General features: G+C 44.1%; 1 protein-coding gene across 3 annotated transcripts in view; it reads left to right on the plus strand.

Annotated features, from left to right (window-relative positions):
- The window catches only part of EYA2 (EYA transcriptional coactivator and phosphatase 2), a 132389-nt gene that overhangs the window by 48487 nt on the left and 59479 nt on the right, over nt 1-24423 (plus strand). For all 3 annotated transcript variants that reach the window (XM_060277284.1, XM_035122411.2, XM_035122412.2), the window contains exons 3-5: nt 4052-4100; nt 4968-5110; nt 15052-15168. In XM_060277284.1, coding sequence (XP_060133267.1) covers nt 4052-4100; nt 4968-5110; nt 15052-15168 — 309 coding nt within the window. The remainder of the gene's footprint in view (nt 1-4051; nt 4101-4967; nt 5111-15051; nt 15169-24423) is intronic.

Raw genomic sequence — 24423 nt, forward strand, 5'->3', positions numbered from 1 at the left:
GGCCCCCTGCTTTTCATCTGTGAAGAGTTGGAGGGTGTGCTGCTGTCGCTGCTTTGGTGTATGTTTTTAAAGATCGGAAAGCGGACGCTGACACTGTTATCATTGCAGAATGCTTATTCCCCCCCCCCCCCTCTCTCTCACACACTGTCAAATCTGTGGTCTGAAGTTTCCAACTTGGCAGGTACTAAGGGCACATTCTTTTGGTAGTTGAGGTTAGGGGATGGAAACTTATCTGCCTTTCCCAATTCCCATCTTCTCCCTTCACTTGGACAGTATGAAGAAGAACGGGGCGGGTGGGGAGGGGGAAGAATGTTTAAATCTGTTTTTAAAATTATTGGCGGATGATGCCGCTGAACTAGTTCTCGCTAGTACAATTCCAGCTATTGTTTGCTGCGGTCCGGCCTCGGCAATCTTCCTGTTGAAGCGGGGCTGGCAGAAGGCACTAGCTTATTAACCGTAGCGATTAACCCTTCGCTCGCAACATCTTTCTTGGGGCTTCTGCGACGCTTAGCAGGCAGGCTCTGGGAGGTGCCAGAGGCAAACCCAGATGCTAGGATGTGACCTGGAGAAGCTGTGGCTCCCAGCAGGACCCCATGGGTTGTCTGAGGGTCAAACTACACATAGCATGTAATGCGTAGCCTGGGGTGTTGTGTTAGCTTTTTTTTTTGTCTTACTCAGAGGTTAGTGCAGAGCCCCAAACTGCTGCAGGACCAGGAAATGGAACATTTTAATCTTTCCTCCCACCTACCTCTGCCTTTCACTGACCAGTCCACATTTGTGTGGACCAGGAAAGCAAAGGTATGCCCACTCCCACCCCACCCCCAACATTGTAGTCCCCAATACCCAACCCATACGCTATCCTTGCACTGGGGCGGAATGTCTGAAGTGGGGTGCCTGCTGTATTTTGGAGATTTTGGTTTTAGAACTTGCCGTGATCAGGGTTCTAAATCGTGTAGGCAGCCTGTGCAGACCCAGACCCTCAGGGACACAACCTGTGCAGACCCAGACCCTCAGGGACACAACAGGGTGTGTGTGTGTGTGTGTGTGTGTGTGTGTGTGTGTGTGTGTGTGTGGCAGCAATCACAGATCTATTCTCCCCCCTTAAAAAAAAACACCTTGCAGAATTTTAATTGCATGAGGTATTGAACTGCTAAACAGCACTAGGGAGTAATTTATTTATTTTTTAAACTTTTAAGGAATGTTTTGTTGAAATTAAAATAGCTGAAAGGGATTATGAATAAATAAAGACGGATATGGCAACAACAACAAGAATCAGAGGCTGATCAGGTATAAAAAGATGAAGCAATTGTCAATTTAAATGACAGCGAAAATTGATCCATGCTAATGCCAAATGGGCTTGATCAGTAAATTGGCTAAAACATTTACAATTTAAATCCACATATTTTGTAAGATTGTAGGCTTTTATTTCATACTCTGGGCTTTATCTTACTGGTTTCCCATATGAAACATTTTTTTTAAAAAAAAATTATTATACTTCTTGGTTAAAGGGATGTACTGTATCTCTATCGGTTACTGAAGTTGCTTTTTTCTTTTATAATTAATAAAGTTAAACAAAAGGTGAGTGCAGAGAATAGAGAGCGAATAAGGCAATAGCCTATTCATGACATTGGATTCTGTATTGTGTGAATCAAACAGGGGTGTGCACACAAGCCCTAGCCTCAATTTCCCCATTCACAACAGCACCACTCCGGCCTATCTGATATCAATGCCTGAAAAAGGATTCAAAGTACGATGAGGTTAACGTCTTGGGAACCCTAAAAAGGCATTTAAAATCTTCTTTCAGACTTTTCCTCTCAATACATTAAGGCCTGAAGTTGAGCTTGCACGTGTGGGGCTGTTGCGACAGTGCTTGCATGCGTGTCCCTGACCCCTCCCCTCTTTAAGCCCACATGCCCCCCCCCGAATGCCTGAAGAGGAGTAATGGAAATGATGTGAAATTTTAGTATATTCTGGTCATTCGGTCCAGGAACTTTGCTCTCACGCTGAGAAATGAAAGGCTAACTGATAACTGATGGATTTCTATAGGTGATGCTCTGTTTAATTCTAAGTAATGAGAAAAAGTCATTAAAGCATCAAAGGCGAATGAAATAATACTCAGAGAATAATTTTCAATTGAGAACGAGCAAAAGGATACAGAAATCTTCCTCTGCAGAAACATGCGCCAGATATTTTGGAAATGTTCTCGCAGGCTTTACAGAATAACAATATTACGTGAGCCCATAGGATTATTTCTTTATATTTTCAATGTATTTGCATATTTCATTAAATAAAACATGCCGGAGATGTTTAATTCACTATCTTATGAATTGCTGAATAAACTGAAGGTTGTCTCATCTTAGACGACTTCCTAATGAGGACAATCATCTTCTGGCTATGGGGGCACATCCTGCACGGTCGTTGTTCTATTGCCCCATGCTATTGAGAGCACAGTAATGCGTACATATTTTTTTCTTTAATGTGTGCGAGACAGTGCAGAACCTTCTGTTTTCAGGTACGTTACAATGCTGCATTCCACATAACACCTTCTGGGAATGACTCTGTTTGATGGGGGTTCTCTGGACCTCACACAGCGTGGGAATGTCTTCCCCCTCCTAAGGCTGTTTTGGTGTTCAGTTCCACCATGCGATTAGAATTCCGCAAACATCTACAACCGTTCATTGCGTGGAGTTCTACATTGCACCAAGGACTTTCACAGGTACAGCAGGCTCCCTCCCCACTGCCAGTGTTCTTCCTCCAACATGCAGTGGGGTGGGAGAACTGACTTAGCTGTCACATTCCCACTCTCTCCTCAAGCAAGGCAAAGAATGCAAAATTCGATTTCTGGCCTTGACTGACACTTTGTAAGACTCCTGCCCCCATGCAGTAGCTTGCAGTATTGTAAATTTATATTGTGAACCGTATATTGTGTATACGGGCATAGGGCAGTATACACATTTTTATTGTTATTTTTATTGTTTCATTGTTAAAACCGTGTTTATGGAAGGCAATCTTACTCGGCTACGAGTGATCGCCAAAGAAGAGAAGAAGACACATTTTTAATAATAATAATAATAATAATAATAATAATAATAATAATAGGTTGCTATGGATCCAGTATTAGGTGGTGCCATTGCTCATGGTGAAAGTATCTAGATTTTAAAGGAATATATTGTAAATACACAATAATAATTAATAATTATTATTTATTATTTATACCCCATCCATCTGGCTGGGTTTCCTTAGCTTCTAGCCCTTACATTGCATAATAAAGATGCAAATCAATGTGGCAATGGATGCTAAAGGCTAGAAACCAAAAATCAATCTGAACATATGCATCCTAATAAATATATTTGGCTTTTGAACTACGAATACTAGTAGTCATGAATACAGTTGCTGGAGAGGAGTGGTATGGCCATACCATCCCCCCAGAGTTGTAAAAGAGGTTAACTAGGGGTTCTGACTTTTCCCTTGCGAGATTCTTTGTGGTCCTTGGATGAAGGTCATTGGACACCAGTGACCCAGTGAAGTTCTGCTTTCCTTTGAAAATGCCCCTTTGTTATCCTGGCACTTTCTCCTTTCTGGTTTTGCTAAATGGCTTGCCAAATGTTGATTTTCTATCAGCGTGTCACTTTCTTGACATGAGCATGGACCCAGGATATCTTTCATCTTCCTCCTAGCCTTTGGTACTTCCTTTATTTCAGGACCAATCATCCAGAATTTGGAGTCTTTCATGCGTTGCATTGCTTTCGTGGCATAGGCTAGTAAAGTCACTCCACATGAAAATAACTCAGGTCAATGTAGCTTTCTTCCCTTCTCTTCTAACCACACAATTTAGAGTCCCTGAGCCCAAACAGTGCATGAAGCACAGTGATATACTGTATATCTACAGATATATGCATTTGATGAAGTAGACTGTAGTCAATGAAAATTTATGTCACTTGTTTATAATGTGCTGCAAGACTCCCTCTTGTTTTAGTTGCTGCAGACTAACGTGGCTATTCCACTGGAAAGTATAGTTGATGTGATTTATTGTGTTTGTTTTCTTTTGTAGGCAACTCCAAAGCTGTGCCTCAGCGTTCTCTACATCTCTACACTACAAAGTAAGAGTGCCTGACTGAATCTGTGATTGTTGTCAAAATAAGTGTATTGTTTCTAGGGTTTTCACCAAGAACAAGAACTCTTAGGCTATAATCTTAAGCTTACCTTGAAGTAAGTCCAACTGAACTCAGCAGGACTTGCTTCTGAGTAGACACGCCTAGGTTTGTGCTGCTAGTTGATTACAGCACAATCCTAACCATGTTTACTCAAAAGTAAGCTCTATTTAATTCAATGGGGCTTGCTCCCAGGTAAGTGAGGTTAGGCTGGCAGCCTTAAACGTGTGTACAAATCTGCATAATAACTCTGAAGAATATTGCTGGCACATTACAGCCAACGCCAGATTAGAATAAACATTCCCCTTTCTTCTTGTTCACATAGAAGAGAATTCCTCTAAATTGATGCTCCTGTTTTACTCGGCAGTCATGATGTTCACATGAAAGCCAAGGGGTGTTCTTGGAAGCCCAATTCATCGTTTGGAATCCAAACCATGGTTAGCAGTCACAAACCATGGTTTTGCATGATGTCTGAGCTAAGCTGTTTTTAGTGTTACAATAACAATCACGTCAAATTTTGAAAAAAGCAAGCATGAATGTGTCTTGCAAAAAAGCAGGGTTGCATTATACCACAAATATTTAGCTCAGTACAGTCTTATCCTGACTAGAAGCAGTTCCCCCATGGTTTCAGGCAAGGAACCCCATAGGCCTGCCCTGCTCCAGTTCCTTTGATTGTTCAGAAAGGGAGTGATTTGAAATAATTGTTTAAAAGCATGCTTTAGCAGAATACTATATATAATTTTTCATGTCAACTAGAATTTAACTGTCGAAGTCATCCATGGTTTGTCCTAATTTATCCCTCTTTCTTTTGAATAGGCATTATCCCCATATAGTAACAGTCCCATCTTTCCCAACGATGGCCACATATGGACAAACTCAGTATAGTGCAGGAATCCAGCAAACCTCTGGTTATACTGCATATCCGCCGCCTGGCCAACCTTATGGAATACCTTCCTACAGTGAGTAGTGTGCTAGCTGTTTCATTTTTATTTTCAAGAATAAGAAACAACAGTACATGTTGTGTAGAGCTGGGTTGGAAATCTAATGGGAGTTGTGGCTGCTTAGATGTTAGTGCCTGTGTGTTCCCCACCTCTGGTTTATAGGCCCTTGCTTCATTTTACAAATGTCCGGACAACAACTGTAATATAGCAAGAGTATCAGCAGCTGTTAGGGTGGCTGTTTCATGGGTTGAAGTGCATAAGCCTTCCTCTGTCGTTCAGTAGACCAGAGAAACACAACCATGCACTGTGCACTGAGCTGTATTGTACCTTGTGTGTGTGTGTGCATGAACATTAGTTGCATTGCCAGAGGGTGCTGTGAGTGACGTTTGAAGCATGGCCACTAGTTAGATCCCTCCCCCCCCCAGCATGTTCACTGAATGCATGGGTCAGATCATCTTAAAAGAGACACAGATTTAGAAGAAACAGTGGGTCATAGTATCATGGTATAAGGCAGGGGTCCCCAGACTTACCCGGCTTTGGGCCGGTGCCCGCTGCGCCGATCATGCGGCGGGCTGGAGGGCAGCGGAGTGCGCGCCCATGCGCATGCACACACACACTTACTGGCGCGGTGGCGCGCTTCCAGGTCGGAAAAATTGCCCAAAATTGTTTGTATGTATGCGTATGGGCCTCCCCCGACCCGGAAGTGCATCGGAAATGACCTCTTCTGGGTCGGGAGAGGCCCATACGCATGTGCACAAACGATTTTGGGCGTTTTTTTCCAATCTGGAAGTGCGCCGCCGCGCTGCGCGCTGTAAGAGCAAGCGGCGGCAGCGGGCGGCGGGGGGCGTCGCGGGCCGGACTGGGAGGCCAATTGGGCCGCATCTGGCCCGCGGACCATAGTCTGGGGACCCCTGGTATAAGGACTAGGAGTAGAAAAATCAAAATGCAGAGCGCCATCAATTACTACTATTAAGCTGAAAAGGCAAGCAGACAGCATCTTCTGACTTTGTCAACACATATGCTCTGAAGCTGTGGAGAGGGTGGTCAATCAGGAGGTTCCACCTTATTTAAGGAAGACGTTCTTGCATATTAAGAGGGTAGGGTTAGACAAATTGGTCGCCATTCCCTGTTAAGTAGTGGTATGGGATACTGGTGGCATGGAATATTTGTAATCTGAGTTACTGGGGGACATATGTTCAGTAGTTGGCCAGCCAAGAGATTTGTGCCTGGCATGGGACAGCTGCATATTCCTGCATTGCAGGGGGTTGGACTAGATGCCCCCAAGGTCCCTTCCAACTCTACAATTACGGGATTCTATATAGAGATTCTATATAAAGCACAGCAAACTCTAGATGATGGCACTACTTATATTTTTCATACAGATGCAGTGTGCATTTTCAGACATACGCTGTAGCAAAATTAATAGAGAGCAGATGTTTGTTTTGAGACCCTGCCTTACTGTTTTCAGCAGCTCAGAGCCTGTGTGCTCACAGCATAGAACAGCCACGCTTCATCCTGTACAAACAGAGATCATGTTAGATGTATTTGGAAGGCTGAGGTCTCCTTTTGTTTTCTCAATGGAACTTCCCGTTCATGGAGTAATGTGCATGATTTTTCAGCGTGTAAAGGGCATAGTGTTGGGGGGGGGGGTAAAACAAAATCACAGAAATGGCCAGAAAGCTGGAATGTGCAGCGCACTGCATGATAAAATAACTATAGGTGTAGTAAAACTAGTACTTGCAGTAGCAGTTCAGAAGAGTGGAAATGGAAGACAAAACATTGAACCTGCATCTGAAGCACTTCTTGTAGTCTTTTGCTGTTTGTTGTCGTAGCTGGAAGTAGCGTTTGCATGATCTGATCCAAGCGCACAAACTTTGAGTAGATCAGAACTTGGCTGGTACTGAATAATTGGAGATTATCATGCAAGAGAACCGGTGCAATACCTGAGCAACCACCAGACTCAGGTTGAGGATACCGTGTCGTAATGCATTATGCATGATAGCAGTGGGAAAGAACCAAAGGGGGAGATGAGTATTATTATTATTATTATTTAGTAAATTTATGCAGGCAACTCCCAATTTACGCAGGGGTTATGTTCCAAGGCACCACATGTATTAGTGAAATACCATCGGAAAAAAGCTTCAAGCACACCATTCTGCCCCCGCCCTGACAATTTCTGTCACGTTTTAGGGTCACTTCCTGGTTCGGCGCAATGCGCACATTCACAGTCATGCACATAAAGTGGTACCTCTACTTACGAATGTTTCTACTTACGAATGGAGCTCCGTCCGCCATCTTGGATGCAGTTTAGATAGGATTTTTTCTAGTTACGATTTTTTTCTCCCAATGCATTCCTATGGGATTCGACGTACAAATTTTTTCTACTTACAAATGTGCGTTTGGAACGCATTAAATTCGTAAGTAGAGGTACCACTGTATCGGACGCGCCTAAAATAGTCGCTGCCTGTACAACAAGCTTCATCCACGGATGGTTTTTACAACATAAAAACACAAGATGTGTGACATAATAATAAAAACAATAAATGAGTATGTAGGAAGACTAGCACACACACACACACACACGAGATAATAACAGGCAAGGTTGCTGCATGCTTCGTGAGTGCTGGGGGTTAATGCTGGACCACATGCTTCACTTAACACATGAAAGGCACCTGAGCTTTACTTACTTAGAAGCTCAAAAGACTGGGACCCCAATTGGACCATCTCCGAACTTTGGTGCCTCTGGTACACGCAGTCTTCTACTTGTCTCTTTTGACTGTGAGAGGAAGAGAATCAAAAGCTTCTGCTTTCACTTTTTTTCATAGTATATATATATATGCTTTTTTGTGTTCCTCTGTGTACAGTCTCACTGTTTCCAACTTAGATGCTTTTATTAGATAATATTTTGGTATTTTGAAATAGCGCAACCATGGTTTTGATATTTTGGTTAACATTAAACTAAAGAGAGTTGGAATAATACAGTGTTCCTAGGGGGAAATAGTACTTCTTGGGCTCCTTGATCACTGCAGATGGTGACAGCAGTCACGAAATTAAAAGACGCCTGCTTCTTGGGAGAAAAGCAATGACAAACCTAGACAGCATCTTAAAAAGCAGAGACATCACCTTGCCGACAAAGGTCCGTATAGTTAAAGCTATGGTTTTCCCAGTAGTGATGTATGGAAGTGAGAGCTGGACCATAAAGAAGGCTGATCGCCGAAGAATTGATGCTTTTGAATTATGGTGCTGGAGGAGACTCTTGAGAGTCCCATGGACTGCAAGAAGATCAAACCTATCCATTCTTAAGGAAATCAGCCCTGAGTGCTCCCTGGAAGGACAGATCGTGAAGCTGAGGCTCCAATACTTTGGCCACCTCATGAGAAGAGAAGAATCCTTGGAAAAGACCCTGATGTTGGGAAAGATTGAGGGCACTAGGAGAAGGGGACGACAGAGGACAAGATGGTTGGACAGTGTTCTTGAAGCTACGAAGATGAGTTTGACCAAACTGCGGGAGGCAGTGCAAGACAGGAGTGCCTGGCGTGCTATGGTCCATGGGGTCACGAAGAGTCGGACACGACTAAACGACTAAACAACAACAGTACTTCAGCCAGAAGTGAACACAAAGGCTTTTAAATGCAGAAAGGAAGAGAAGGGGAGGAGGTGTACATAACCCTGAGGCTTACTGCTGCTCATTTGTGATCAGTTGAAACCATGGTTTAGAAGAAAGTTTGATCGAAGTGGGCTTTTATTTACGGCTACACCTGACAGATACTTATTTTTTGCTTTTTGGGAACTGGAGCCAGGATCAGGCCTAAAAAAGCATGTGAACCCGGCATATTGCGTGTGAGCCAAACAAATTCCATTTACTATGTACATAGAATCACAGAATTGCAGAGTTGGAAGGGACCCTGGGGATCATCTAGTCCAACCCCCCTGCAATGCAGGACTATGCAGGGATTGAACCTGCAACCTTGGCATGATCAGCACCGCGCTCTAACCAACTAAACTATCCAGGCTCCATTGGACTACATGTTAAGTCATATGAACATACCAAGAAGGGTCTGCTGAATCGGGCCAATGGCCCATCTAGCTTTCAAAGTGGCTAACCAGATGTCGGTGGGAAGCCTGCAAAGAGGACTTAAGAGCATTTTCCTTTCCTGTGGTTTCCAGCAACTGGTACCAAGTACTATGCATAAGGTCCCAGATATCTGAATTGAGATTTAATGTCTGAGGCAAATTCACTGCGTGGATTTCGGAGGACAGATTCTGTAGGGCAGTGGTTCCCAACAGGTGGTCCGGGGACCCCCAGGGGTCCGCGAGCTATGCCAGAGGGGTCCGCAAGATGCTATTAGAATAAAAATTATATTAAATATATTTTGTATGATAACAGATTTTTTGTTTTGGCCGCTTCCTGCATGAGCAGAGTCTAGCGCAAAACTAGAATTAGATAGAGGCAGTAGTTCTGCTGTACGCCGTTAGGTGGCGCTTTACAAACACTACTGTTTTGCAAAGAGGCAGCGCGCGCATTCTACTAACGCTCACCTCCTCAAGATGCTTTGCGCGTGTCAGCTTCATTTGTGCGCTACTGCGCAGGTACCCTGTCTTTTAGGATTAGGAATTAATGGGGGTCCTTGTCACAATAGCGGCTCGATGAGGGGTCCTCGAGAAAATTTTGTTGGGAACCCCTGCTGTAGGGCATCATGGGAAGCAGTAACTCATTCAAAAATTCAAAATGTATTATATATTCTAGGCCCCTGAACCTCTCTCTGATGCTTTTGAAAGCATAAGAGTGCTTTCACGAACGATGTAAGGAATGAATTTCGTTCCCGAGAGCCAGTGTGGTGTAGTGGTTAAGAGCGGTAGACTCGTAATCTGGTGAACCGGGTTCGCGTCTCCGCTCCTCTACATGCAGCTGCTGGGTGACCTTGGGCGAGTCACACTTCTCTGAAGTCTCTCAGCCCCACCCACCTCACAGGGGGTCTGTTGTGGGGGAGGAAGGGAAAGGAGATTGTTAGCCGCTTTGAGACTATCAAATCCAAACTCTTCCTGAATGGGATGCGGAATGCAGGAGTCATTCAATGTCTCTTCTGATAAGGGTGATCTGTACATTCTATTTATTAACAACAAAAACAACAAAAAATTAAAGTCTAGTTCTTTTGGGTATTGTTTGTGAGAAGGCCATCACAGTCCACATCAGTTAACAGAAACTTAATCTTTTGAGGCTTGTTTTTGCAAGTCTTTCTCGGAGTCTTAATTCCTTTATCATCCATTGCATCTCACGACTTAAAGAATGTTTTGGGTAAATGTCAATTTTATATCACCATCCCTTATTTAAAAAAATAAAAATGCCCTGATTTGCTGGATGAACAAGTAGATTGAATGGATTTCCATAAAACTAGTACGTGAACATCTCCAGGCATAGAGACCTGCCTTTATAACACTAAACTCTAACAAGGCAAGCAGAGAAATCTTTAGGTTTGGTTTGCTAGATCTCGTTTATGTGTTGTATCAGCTGGTTAGAAGCCAAGACAAATGCTGAACAGTTGCCATTGTTAACAGCAGGTGAAAACCAGGCCATTGGCTACTGGCTGCTGGCTGCAGGGCATACATGAGTCAGCCCCACATGCTGTTTATAAATCCTGTAGATTACCTATTTTGCATCTTCTGAACAATGGTCTCCCCTCTCCACCCCACCCCCCACCCCCGGCTGTCTAGTTTTGCATGTGATACTCTAGATTTTGAAAAATCCCACCTGGCAGTCAACCAAGAACAATGAAGTACTATTGTTTTTCTGGCTCGAAAATAAAACTATCCCAAGTTCGTAGACAAAACGGAGAAGTACGTGGAAATTAATTTGGTGCCAAGTTATTTCTCTGTCTGACAACAGACTTCCCGAAAAAGCATGTCACTGAAGATTAACCGTGGCCAGGGCTGCCGATTGTAATCAGAATACAGATGTCAGGAGAAGCCGTTTCTCTGTGTGTGCACCCATGAAAGTTAAAGTCGGACAGCAGCAAGGGAGCCTGATATAATAGCATATACCGTAATCACCTCTAGCTGCCCAAACAAATTGGCTTGCTTTTGGCATGGGGTGTTACTGTTCGGATAATGCACCTCTGGGAATTCTGTTGGAGTTCTTTTTCTAATTTCCAAACGGCTGCAAAAAAGCTAAGGGGGACAATTTCACTACTAGCTCTGAGCTCATACGTGGCTCCCAGTGAGATGTGCCCCACTCTGACAAAATGCAGTTTGCACAAGAGAGGTGCAGGTTGACCCCCTCCATCCCCAGGTAGAGTGTGAACTTCTCTGCGTCATTGAAAACATTCAGATGCATGGAGTTTGTATGAGCTCGCTTTCCTTCCTAGAGAATGTATGAATCCAGGTAGAGGATCCAAACCCTGGGGCATGACAGACCACCAGCCATTTTTAAACTTAAGAGGTTACCGTGACATGTGCTCCCCTGCCAGATTACTGGTGGGTAGGACTGGAGGTGGAGAAGATTGTGTTATGAGTCCCGTTGCTCAGCGGTGCCAGTTATAGTGACTGCAATCAGAGCATTCTTTAGGAAATATTTCTGACATTTCAGGATTCAGCTTAAACTGACTGGCCCACATCCAGCCCACCATGACCACGGCATCCAGGCACATGCGCAGCCACACCAGACGCAAGTGGAAACAGAAGTAGAGCTGGGTGTCATCAGCATATTGATGATGGTGCACTCCCTATCCCCTGGTGACTGCTTCCAATGGCTTCCTAAATATATTGAACAGGGTTGGGGATATACTGTAATTAAATTCTGCAGCACAACGCAGCTTAACAGCCAAGGTGTTGAGGTCTAGTCGCCCTCTGAAACATGTACTCCAGGGGGCAGCAGAACCTCTGTAAGACAGTACCCGCCACTCCTAACCCACTGGAGATGCCATGGCTGATGGGGTTGGAAAGTCTCAGAGAAATTAAGCAAGATCACTAACTTTCCCGATCAAAGTCATTCATCAGGACACCCAGGGACTCGGAACTGCCAAAAACCTCACAACCCATCAAGAGACATACACACATTTCTCCCAACACACATACACCCCTCCTCAGCTCTTGGACAGTCATAGAAATCCAGGTTGGAATTTATTTATTTATTTCATAAAGTTTACACACCTGGCTTAATTGTAAAAAAAAAAAAATCTCAAAGCGGTTTACAAAAGACAAAACAGTAAAACCGAGAACAGTTCACAACTCTAACATACAAAAGTCAACTTACTGAAACAGATCAAAACTACCTAAACTTTCTATACATCCGGGTAGGCTTGTCTAAACAGGAATGTTTTAGCAGACACCGAAAAGGGTACCGTGAAGATGCCTGCTCGATCTCAATAGGCAGGGAGTTCCAAAGTGTAGGAGCTGTCACACTGGGGTAATCTCATGTGCTACCTGTAGTAGTGCCAATTCTGCTGATCGAAGCAGTCAAGTGGGCCTATGGGAGCTTAATCCACCTGTGGCAGTGATGGGCAACCTTTTGAGCTTGATGTGTCAAAATTCGCCAAAAAAACAGGCATAACTCGGGTGGTGTGTCACTTCGAGAGGAAAAAACCATAATTTTGCTTTATTTATAGTTTAAATAACAAAAATGTATAATTGTGATATATAACTATATTTAATAAACCAAAAACTAATTATTTAACCAAACCAAACCAAAAAACCCTTATTTATCACAAAGTGCCCAGAGTTGTTGAGCTTTTGGGGGGGAGCTGCTGACCAAAGTTTTGGAGGTTTTTTTGGGGGGTGCAAAAGTTGCTTTGCTTTTTTTTGGGGGGGGGGTGTTCCAAAGCTGCAGCGCTTTTTTGGGGGGGGGAAGAGAACAGAAATAAATGACAAATAATACCTTCGCTGGAACTAACACGCAGCACCGACATAGTCTTCCAAAGTGCCAAAAAACCAGCACAGAACAGGTTAAAAAATGAATGCTGCTACACCCAATCATAGTCTGCCAAAGCGCCAGAAAAAAAACAGCACAGAAAGGGTTAAAAAACCAATCTCTGGCTACCAGCAACAACAACAACAAAGGATCCGGGTTTTAACAGCGGAGACAAACAGCGGAGACAAGCTGTAGGAGGAGCGGGAGAACAAATGGGGGGGGCGGGACAACAACAACAGTGTGAATGGGCCAATGGGGCACGTGCCAGCAGTGAGGGCTCTGTGTGTCACGTCTGACACGCGTGTCATAGGTTTGCCATCACTGACCTGTGGAATGCCTCAGCGATCTCCCTCATCTGTCATCCAAATGGCCTGTGGCATACAACACAGAGGATTGATCAGGAAAGAGACACAGTGAAATTCCAGCTGAGGAAAAGTGGGTGGAGAAACAGAGCCCCTGGCTCTTTGTTCCTCTTAAAAGCCATCAGGTTGATCACTTTATAGCCTGACAGGGTTTGAGGGGCTCCCAGGTTTCAGCAGCAGTTTTTTTTTAAAAAAAAAAAGGCAAGAGAGAAAGAAAACCAAGTTCAAAAGATGTTCACTTCTTCCAGTGCTTTTTTTCTAGGGGGTACGCAGGGGTACCCATACCACTAAATATTTTGTGAATCTTAAGTTTGGCCTCATTGAGGGACAGTATTTCAATATGAGTAGGAAAACATACCTGCCAAGTTGCTGTCAGAGAAATAAGGGACCGGGCCGGAAATAGCAGACCGGACGTAGCGCTGCCGCCATTTTGGGACTGGGCGGAGCATGCTCAGAAGTGACTTTTGACTGCTGAGTCGCTTCTGAGCAAGCTCCACCCAGTTCCAAAATGGCCACCGTGCCAGAATAAACCAGGGAAAAACAAAAAATCCATTTTTTTCAGCTAGGAACAGCTGGAAAAACGGGGATTTCCCGGGGAAAACGGGAGACTTGGCAGCTATGGGAAAATGAGAGTACCCCTAAACATATTTTTTTAGGGGGGGGAAGCACTTCTTCAGCTGTAGCTGGGGAAAGTAAACTGTGATGCCATAACTCTGTCAGCAAATTGAGAACAGCTTCAGTCTTCACTAGACAAATGTTAAAGTACATTTTATTGAGAACTGTAATAGTCTATGGCATGGCCGTTATTGTTCACCTAGGTATTGTGTATGTCATAGAATGCAGTTATGGGACTGATACAGAAGTCTATTAAGAACACTCCACTCCCTGGTCATTGTTTCCCTACCTAACCAGCCTCATGGCTTGTTGAGAGGATTATTTGGGTTAGGGGGAAAGCACATAGGGTGCTCTGAGAGCCCTTTGGAGAAAAGGTGGGATACAAGTGTAAAACAAACAAACAATATATTTCCCTTTACATTAGACAAAAAGTAAGTATAAGAAACGTAAACAATGTTATTCAGCCAGGCTCGTAGGAAATCTGCCCAACATTTGCATCACGGGACTGTTACTTTCTAGGAACAAATACACAGGCTGTGAAAATAACTTTGAAACAGGAGCATGGGACTTCGGTAGGATATTTGTTTAACCTTTGTTTTGTCACCATGTATTTGTTCCGTGCAAATACATGTGGGGGGGGGGGAAGACACCCAGAAATTTGCAAGAAGATGCTCTTGCACTGGAAGTCTCAGTGTGATATAGTGGAGGCCAACATGGTGCCCTGTACGTGTTAATTTAGACTACACTTCCATCAGCCGCTGTCAACCTGCGGAAGGTAGGCCTGGAGTGATGGATTTGGAGTGCGAAGGATTTGGTTCCCCCTTTCAGTCGTGGACCCCCGTGGCTGACCTTGCCCAATCAACATCACCTACCACACAGAGTTTGTAGTATAAAATGGGTTACGCGCAGCCCTGACTTCTCTACAAGAAGAGCAAGATGGAAAAGCAACCACTACCTCGTATTTTCGCGATACAGCCCAGTCAAAGAAAATAAATCCTTAATGCACTGAATGCTTTTGCATATGTTTTGACGGTAGCTTCCTAGTAGTAACTTTGGTTTTCCCCCTCTGCCCTCCTAAGGCATCAAGACAGAAGACAGCCTGAGCCATTCACCGGGGCAGAGTGGGTTCCTTAGCTATGGCTCTAGCTTCAGCACCGCGACATCAGGACAGGCCCCCTACACCTACCAGATGCATGGTCAGTATGGCTTTACATAGCTGTGCACTTTGTTGCAGCATCAACAATTTTTGTTGTGTACTGATGGGGAATGCTAACGTGCCTGGTTTATTTTGCAAGCTATGGACTGTGTGTTTGGGACAAGACCATTTCCTCCCCCCTCCCAAAAAAAAATTGTGTCTTGATGCTGTATTTTGCTGATACTGTAATCTGCCCTAATAGTTGCAGAATTAGGTGAGTTCACAGCAGAACAGGCTATTAACTGAAATGAGTAGACTTAAGTGTAGCTAACTCAGCATAGGATGAGATGCTAGAAACGGTGTAATAGGTAAGAACTAGATGATATACCTGGCAGAATTTATTTTACTTGCTAATATAAAATGTCTTTCTTACTTTTCTAGCAAAGACTACTTTTAATATTGTTTGTCCTCATCCTTCAGATGTTACATTGGCAGATATGTATTCCTGAAACCATGTGTGCCCCCATCCTACCCACTAGGCTTACCTTTGGTTTCTAAACCCAGTTGGCAAGCACATAAATCAAAGCAGCATACTGTGGCGAGAGTGGCAGGGTCCTTTGTTGGGCAGAGGAAAGGTTTTTTGCCTCCTGCCACCCATCCCTAATGAGTTGTGTTTCCTTCCTGCCTACTAGTGCTACTCCAAGCCTTGAAATAGACACAAGCAACTCTCAGTTTCTGGATTTCCTACATCATTTTGGGAAATTGCACATTGGTGTGCTTATTTTCAACATGCTTTCATATCTAATCTCTTATGTCAACTTTCTCTGTTAATTTGGGGTGGAAGATGTCTATTTTGTTTACTCGAGGGACTTCTTTTTCGTACGCAATGCTGATGCTCGAAAAATGCTATGTGGCTATTCCTCCCTGCCTCTGTGCAATTTATATTTAAGGCATTCAAAGAGCTCCGTCAGGCAAGTAACCTTCAATGTCAGTTTTGTCTCTCCCTTGGGTTTACAAGCATTCGCTGAATGTTATTTCATTGGTGCTTGTAATTTATTTATTTTTTAAAAATGAGGCAGCTCCTTTTAAGCTTGGAACACTGTCCAGAGACTCTCGGCTTCTTTTCCAATCAAAAACGAGTTTCCTTTAGCTGTTCAAGAGAGGAGAAAGCTGCCCCTCCCCGGTTTTTTTTTAACTAGCTCTTCATCTCTGGGGTTTATTTACCTTTCCAAAGTGCTGGTGAAAGCTCTGCATGGGATGGTGGAGACCTTCCTTCCTTAGTTGCTACTGAGGAATGTGTTCTTAGAACTTTCCCACACTTAGTACACCTGGGAGGGTGGGGGCCAGGATTCTTTCTCTCACCCCGCCTTCCGTAAGCCACTTAAACAGAAAGCAAGGACTCTTTTCCCATGCATGGATTTAGTGACACTTTTTAGGGCCCCGTTGCTTTATTTTGATTGGTCTTGTTGGCCGCCCAGCAGAGAGTCTTGATGTGACGTCCTGGAACAGCTGTGAAAGCAGTAGCGATCCCCTGTGCCCATCTAATCAATTTGAGGTGCTCCTTAAACTTGACTTCTCAAACCAAGGAAAGACAGGAATTGCCTTGGGTGTTTTGGTGTTCCCTATAGCATGTAGCTTGGCACGCTTGCTCAAGTTGCCTGCACTTCTTTTGTACCGCTGACTTGTTAACGTAACACAGATGCTTTATGCACATGGTTTCTGGTGGTGCAGAGTTTGCACTGTATATGGCTTGGGGCTAAGAAGTGGCTAGCCCTTTCCAGTCGAGGGAGGTGGGATGGCTGGATGCGCAACAGCAGAGATCATTTCCTGTGAAACTAAAGAGTTAATTTGATTAACGCTAAAGTCAACTAGCCGGGAGGGGTGCAGGTGGTGTTGCTCAGCAACCAGGCCGAGTGGTATGATGTTTGCTGAGGTAGCACATGGCCTGATTGGATGTGACGTTCTGAGGAAGTTTTCTTTTGTATCTTTGGTTGAATGTCTGTCTCCTATGAACAAGCCTGAAATGAGAAAGACAAGGCTTCTCTGCTTCTTTCTCCTCAAAATTATACACATCATTGTTCACTTTCTTCAGTAAAGTATTATCAGGATTTCTTTTCTCTCTGGCCTCTGTCTGCATTATTGAAATGACTTTACTAACAAGGACTTTATGCTCTTTTGCTGCTTTTCAGCTCTAAGCCCTTTCATGCTGTTTGTTTTATGGTGTTGTGGTTTGTTGGCTGGCATATTACGCAACATGACATTGATTTAACAATAGTGTGGTGTGCAGTATTTATATTGGATCGTGCTCTCCAGTGTTACTGCATTTTTGCTTTATAGCACAACAAAACTGCTGTACAGCACAACAGAAAATAAACCAGAACAATTTGTGATACAAAAAGTCACATGATTTTAGTTGGAAGCTGCGGGACATACACCAAAGCAGTATGTACCCCCTCAAACCTGATGTAGGCACAAACAGTATTGAAACTGGAGTTATGTATAACTGTCCTGATACCATCATGGGCACAAATAATCATGAATGCACCATAAATAGGACATCTGGAGGGGGTCCCCTGTGCTTTGGATCAAAACTACAGGGTTGTGAGCAGGAGGACAATACTAGCCACTTGCACTGTCCCTCAAGCTCTTAAGAATTCTCACAGGGCTGTAAGAAATTGTGAAACAGTTCTCATGATTCTGCTTGTGCAGGAGGTTCCACAGCCAGTTGCGCAGGCTTTGAATTTAGTTTCAACTTTTATCTCGAAGCACTTTAGTGTGTGGCATAAAAACTGCTCTTCTCCAAGTGGGAGGGCAACTCTGGGTCCAGTCCTTCGGCTCAACAGTTGCGCTTTTGAAAAGGATATTTGTGGAAGGTGACATTAATAGCAAAATGGAAGGTGGAAAGCCACACTCCATTCTCTGTGATAGTTATTTGTGTGTGGTTGTTTGTGAACAGGGTAATAAAAGTTAGGGAAAGCCTTTCCTTTCTTTGTCAACACATTGTTAGAGTGGTCGGTCTTATTCAATCCCCATTTTTTAAAATACCCTATTTCCCCCATTTTAAGACGTAGTCATAAAATAAGCTGTAGCAGGATTTTTAAGCATTCAAGGAATATAAGCCATACCCCGAAAATAAGACATAGTGATAGGTGCAGCAGCAATGCCAGCCGCAGCAGCAGGAGGAGGAAAAAATAAGACATCCCCTGAAAATAAGCCATAGTGTTTTGTTTTGTTTTTGAGGGAAAATATATATAAGACGGCGTCTTATTTTCGGAGAAACACGGTAGCTGCAGTGGAGTGGGGAGCATAGAGACTACAAAAACGATGATAAAACCAGGCCCTGAACTTTTGGCACCAATAGGAAACTTAGGAAGCCCATTGTAGAAAGTGTGTTCTCCTTCATGGAGAGCATGTGTTGTGGTGCATGCATCGGATCACCCTCCCTATATTTAGGGCTGTTCGCGTTGACCTTGCTATGATTGTCATGGGGTCATCTGCTTTGGGGCAGGAGCCTGGTAGGAAGTTTTCCATTTGGCTGATTGGCCGGTGCCATTTGGTTTTTTGCCTACTGCATAGCAAAATCGTCACAACTTGTAAGGTTTCGGTTAGGCACTGGTTAAATTTGGTTGGTGGAGGGGGTATGGTTGGCTGTGCCTACCCCTCCAATGCGGCTGCTGCAAGGGTATTCCATTAAAGGAATCCAGGGGCTCGCCATGCTCTTGTCCAAACCCCTGTCAAGGGGCTAGGGCCACGCAAGAGCCCCTGGGAGCATTTGGGGAGAGGTGAGGGCCTGGCACCCAGCTCTATTCTCTCCCCAAAATGTTTTCCCTTTTTGACTTTTGCAGGCTTGCGGGTGTCAGTTCTGTTCCTACCTCTGGGTGGGAACAGATAGTCGCGAACCAATGCCTAAGTAACCACTCACATTCTGTAATCAATAAAGTTGTGGCCAAAACATTATGCCAAAAACCTTAAACAAAAATTCTGTGTGAATTGTGTTTTGTTTGAGGGTGGCTTGGGGACCTCGACACATAAGTATGGTGGCATGTTTTGAAACTGTAAAGCTACTAACCCTGATAGCCAGATTCGAGCATGATCCCTAACCGCATTCAGTGCATGTTTCAGGTGGACCAATCTTGAAAGGCTCAGCTAATACTTTGTGCCTCACCTCAACAAAAGTTTCACTGTTGTAGCATGTTGGCTTGTGGCCATTGGCACAAAGTACCTAGATTTTTGGCATGGGTTGTGAGGTGGGGGGGGGGGGTAAGGAAGATCGTAGATGAAGAAACATCTATCACACACATAAATCCATGTCGGGGGTTTGTGGGGTGTGCATTGCTTAATGTGAACATTCAGCATAAATCTACTTGTACATGTTTAAGAAGGTCTCCCAATATTTATTGCACACATTAGCAGTAATGACTGGATGTTTCACTGACACAGGCTTTGGTATTTCGTTACATGCATTCCCTTGAGGTTCTTGCCTCTGAAACTTGCTTATGTGCTCTGGTGGTATAATTCCCAGCACTTCCTTGAGAAATGTAAATTACCCCTGCACATTATAAACATTAGATTCCTCTAACATCGTGGAAAGTGCAGGAGACGGAGAGGCTGTGCTTGGCTTACTGTCACCGAGATGCTTAAGCTTCATAAAACTAAAACCTCCATAGAAAATTAGTTGTCCCCCTTTTTTCCCCGGAGATTCCCTCTCACAGCTGGTTTGCATTAGTTTCAGTCTAAAACTGTGGTGGCAGGACTGTGCTCTGTACCACAACGAACTCAGTCGGGGTGGGAGAGGCCTCCCCCTCTCAGAGTGGCTCAGACCTCATGTTTTAAACAATATAAATATCAGCTCCACTTGAAAAGCAAAGACCCCTTTCTTCAAGGACTACAGAACACAGGGCTGCCTGTGCTAAATGCGCTTTGGTTTGAAAGAAGAGGCATTGGGGTAAGGGAGACCTGCAGGGCAGAGAACACAAAGGTTGGTCAGCAACATTATGTTGCTGTGTCTACAGGGAGGGGGGCTCACATACTGCTGTGTTGGCCGTTGTAGTAGCAGTGTTGTCGGCACTGCCTTAGTTGTAATTGGATGTCACCCAAGAGTGCAGATTCGGACATGTGGTTGGGATCTGCCTTAGGCTGACACCGGGGTGGGGGGTGGGGGCAGCCATTGAATGAGAAGGACAAAAGACCACAGCAAATGTGAAATCTGTGAACATGGTTAACATCTGCATCATATGCAAACATTTTGGTTGTATGGATATTCCGTTGTTCAAATAGCCTTCCATTTGAAAACCAAACTGAGGACGTGGTGATAAACAAAGGGTGCTGTGGATTTATTTCAATTCTGTTTGTGGGTGTAAATCCACAACCAGCCGCCTTACTGCCCCGGTCTATTGTCCCCAGGCTGCTTTATGTCCCTGCTCCATGTTCCAACCAGCACCACACATCTTCTTCTGGTCCCTGGGGTCTTTTGTTACAGTACTGAGCCCTCCTTTTCTCAGTTTACTGACACATTCTTTCCCTCAGCCTTCTGCTGCAGCTCTGAGCCGCTTTTGGCTTTCTTTCTTGCTGAATTTACATTATTTACATTGCTATTTATAGGCTGCTTTTTAGCCCACCGGCCTTCAGTTCTGTCTACTGGGGCTGTGTAGCTTAGCTCACCTTTCCTGCCTCCCGGGACCTCTTCACAGCCCTCTCTGACTTCGCATTATAAGTGCTTTCCTACAGCATATAAAGCTGTGTAAGGTTTTTCCCCAGAAACACTGGGGAGGGGGTCAAATCACGTCTTCAACCTGGTCAAAAACAAAGTAGGAGAAGGTTTTGTTAAACTGCAAAGGGAGCATGTGATAGAGGGGCTACAAAGCTCTACTTCGCACACAAGCACACTACCTCTCTCAGCACACAAACCATTACGTCCCTCAGCAGTCCATTGCGTCTGTGAATAGGGGAGAAAGTGTTGTATACAAGCCCCTGCTCACCTTCGCTCTTTATGTCACACTAAACAATGGTTTAGCATTGTGTCTGAAAATGGTTCGTATGTAAGGTGCAATCTTACTTCATTGACTCCTGTTGACGCAATATTGATAACCTAGGTTAGCATTTGTCCTTTAGCATTAAAAATAAATAAAAATTATTCACATCTTTGATATTATGACAGCCATCTGTCAGTAATGCTTTGATGGTGTTTCCTGCTTGGCAGGGGGTTGGACTGGATGGCCCTTGTGGTCTCTTCCAACTCTATGATTCTAATGCAAGTTCCGAGGCATTCATCAGCTTGTACTGCACAGGTATTTGTTTCAGCTCTTTTTAGTTACCTTAAACTTTCACACACTGGTCTCATTTGCAAGGAATCCAGATGCTCTGCCTTCCTAATCCAAAATAATGTTAAGTTTTAGACGTACTTCATTGCCTTAGAAGTAGAGTTAAGATCACATGTATAGTTAATCTAAGAGGCTGGTGCATGAGATTTAGTTACCATTGGTTGATATGGGGTTTTTTGCTCCCCTTCTATTTGTAACACCCTCAAGCTATTAAATGATAACTATAATTACCACATCAATAATACAAGTGAGGACTAGCCCTTAGCAAGAATAAGAGTCTTGTGGCACCTCATAGAGTAACGACTTCATCAGATGTAGGAAGATACACTTCATCAAATCCAGGAAGTGCAATTCTGAATTGGCAAGCTCACATGGGGAGCAGGGTGGGGAGGCAGAGTATCAAAGAGTAGGGAAGTAAAATGCAAAACAATAGGACAGTGATGATTACCAGAAATCAAAATGATTACAGTGACCAGTAAACGAGGCTGTGTCGGTACTAACGGAAACACCCTTGTGCTGATAAGCTAACTCAGATGCTTAGTGTGATTTCGAAAACAAACCATAATATTAATTCAAGCCACAATGGATGGTTTTATTTATATTTTTATTACATTTATTTATATCCCACGTTCTCTCCAAGGAGATCATGGTCATATACATGGTTCTTCTCTCCCCCCACCCCCATGGCCTGCCCCAATTTTATCCTCATAACAACTCTATGAGGCAAATTAGGCCAAGAAACTGTGACTGGGTCAAGATCTCCCAGCAAACTTCATGGCTCTGTGAGGATTGGAACCCTGGTCTCCCAGGCTCTAGTCCAACACTCCAACCACTATGTCACACTGCCTGATAAACTGAAACTCAGCAGTTTCTCATTGGTTCCCCTTCTGAAGTTTTCCGTTTTGAAGAATGTCCTGGTAATGTTCTGCTGGTTTCCATTGCCATTTCTGATGGTATTTGTGTTCCTTTGCACAGAGACAGGCCTGTCGGTCCTTGGCAGATTTCACAGAAGCAAACCAGCATTTTATAGTATTTGCCATTTCTGTTGGGAGCACATGCCTTCTGTCTTTTGTATTGGACCAAGCTAGCTCACCAACCACAACAACAGAGCAGAAAGCAGTAGCTCCCCTTATAAGAGAAAATGGAATTCTAGATTCTGTCTGTTGTGAGCAGCTGTCTCTTATTCGCACATATGGCCGGAATGGAGTGCACTGGAAACGTGATAGCCAAGAGAAAGATACATGCGTAAAACTTCTCACACGTGAAATTCATCTTTCTCTTTTAAACACCAAGAACCTTGAATCAATACATTATGGGACAGGAACCAATTTCCATTAGCAGAATTGAATTACCCAGAATGGCTTCCAAGCTGGCAGCTGCAGCAAAAGTAAATCCACAGACATAACATTCTAAATATACAAGGGAAATATACATCTAAAAACTTGTGTTGCAGTTTTCTTGCCACCGCCCGTTCAAACTGCCTTTAATCAGTTTTAAAAACAAGCAAGGCTTTAACAGGGCACACTTCCACTCTGCAGCCTGCAGTTATGAATTATGGCCACAGTTCAGCAGAACTGGCTTTATGTATGCATATAAAAAGTCCTGCTGGATCAGACAAAAAAGCCCCTCTGGTCCTTTTTCCCACGGTGTCCAACTGGGTGCTTCTGGCAAACCCACAAGCAGGACTTAGGGGCAACAGGGGAACTGCTATTCAGGGTCATGGGCCCTTGGCTCTTCCCATCACGATATGTTGAGGATGCAAATTCCATAGTTTAAACTATGAACTGTGTGAAGAAGACGTACATCCTTTTATCTTCACTGACTCTCCAACGCTTCAAATTCATTCCGTGACTCCAGGTTCTTGTACGTATCTCTCTATCCACTTTCTGTACATGGTACATAATTGCATACACTCCTACTTTACTCATTTTCTTCCTAAACCAAGTAGACCCAAACACTGCACATGTTCCTCATAGAGAAGTTACTCCAGCCCCCTGATCATTTTTGGTTATCCTTTTTGTGGTGTGGCCACCAGAACTGAACACAGCAATCCAAGTGTGGCTGCACCATAGATTAGTAATTAGTAATTACAGTATTAGTGGTGGTCAGAAGGAGAAGAAGGAGCAGGCTGGGAGGAGGAGGTGTTGGAAACAGATGAGGTAACAGGGTTTGGTGAGCAGGAAGAGTCTGTGGCAGAGGGCAGTTCAGACTCCGAGGCAGAAGCTGGAGGGGAGGGCAGACAGGAGACAGAGAGGCAGGCTGCTCAAGAAGCTAGGCAGTCTCCTCCCTCCTGCTGCAAACAGCTCCTCTCCCCCCCCCCCCCGGTCTCCTAGAACACGCAGAGAAATGAGCAGAGCAGAGCGGGGGTTGTCTGCTGGTGCAGCTTGCGACTGTTTTGGGAAAGGACACTGGAGAGGAGGAGCCTTAGGAAGTGGTGGGAAGGCCTTCAGTCTCGCAACTTCCATGTTGCAGCAAGACCCTACTGGGAAGAGTTGTCGGGGTCACCAGGCCTGCACTGTAATGGTTTCTTGAATAAAGAGTTGAGTTCACTGTGTTTTTCTTTGATTGCTTGACCTACACTTGGCTCCAGCTCCTGACGCCTCTTCCATCTACCTTACATCCCTTTTTCCTTTTGTGCCATGCCTTTTAGAATATGCAGGCAGGGACTGTCTTGTTTTTATTGATGTTATGCTATATAAGCCGTAGTGAGAGCTTATTCAGCTGAAGGGTGGGGTGAAAATACTTTGAATGAATGAATGAAGCCTGGCTGTGAAATTAACCATGTGGGATGAAATAAACACATATTCTCCTTCTGTTTATCCCTACTTCCATCTCCTTCCTCTTTTGCCTCCCCTGTCTAAAAACCTGGGAGTGTAAGTTCCTCAATACAGTGTCCGGTTCTCGTTTGCAATGCGCCATGCAGAGCAATAAATATAAATAATAACACGGTGAATTGCTTTTGTTATTGTTACTAGTCACTCAGCCACAAATTAAAA

The sequence above is a fragment of the Zootoca vivipara genome, chromosome 7 (genome assembly GCF_963506605.1).
Source record: "Zootoca vivipara chromosome 7, rZooViv1.1, whole genome shotgun sequence".
Classification (NCBI taxonomy): Eukaryota; Metazoa; Chordata; class Lepidosauria; order Squamata; family Lacertidae; genus Zootoca; species Zootoca vivipara.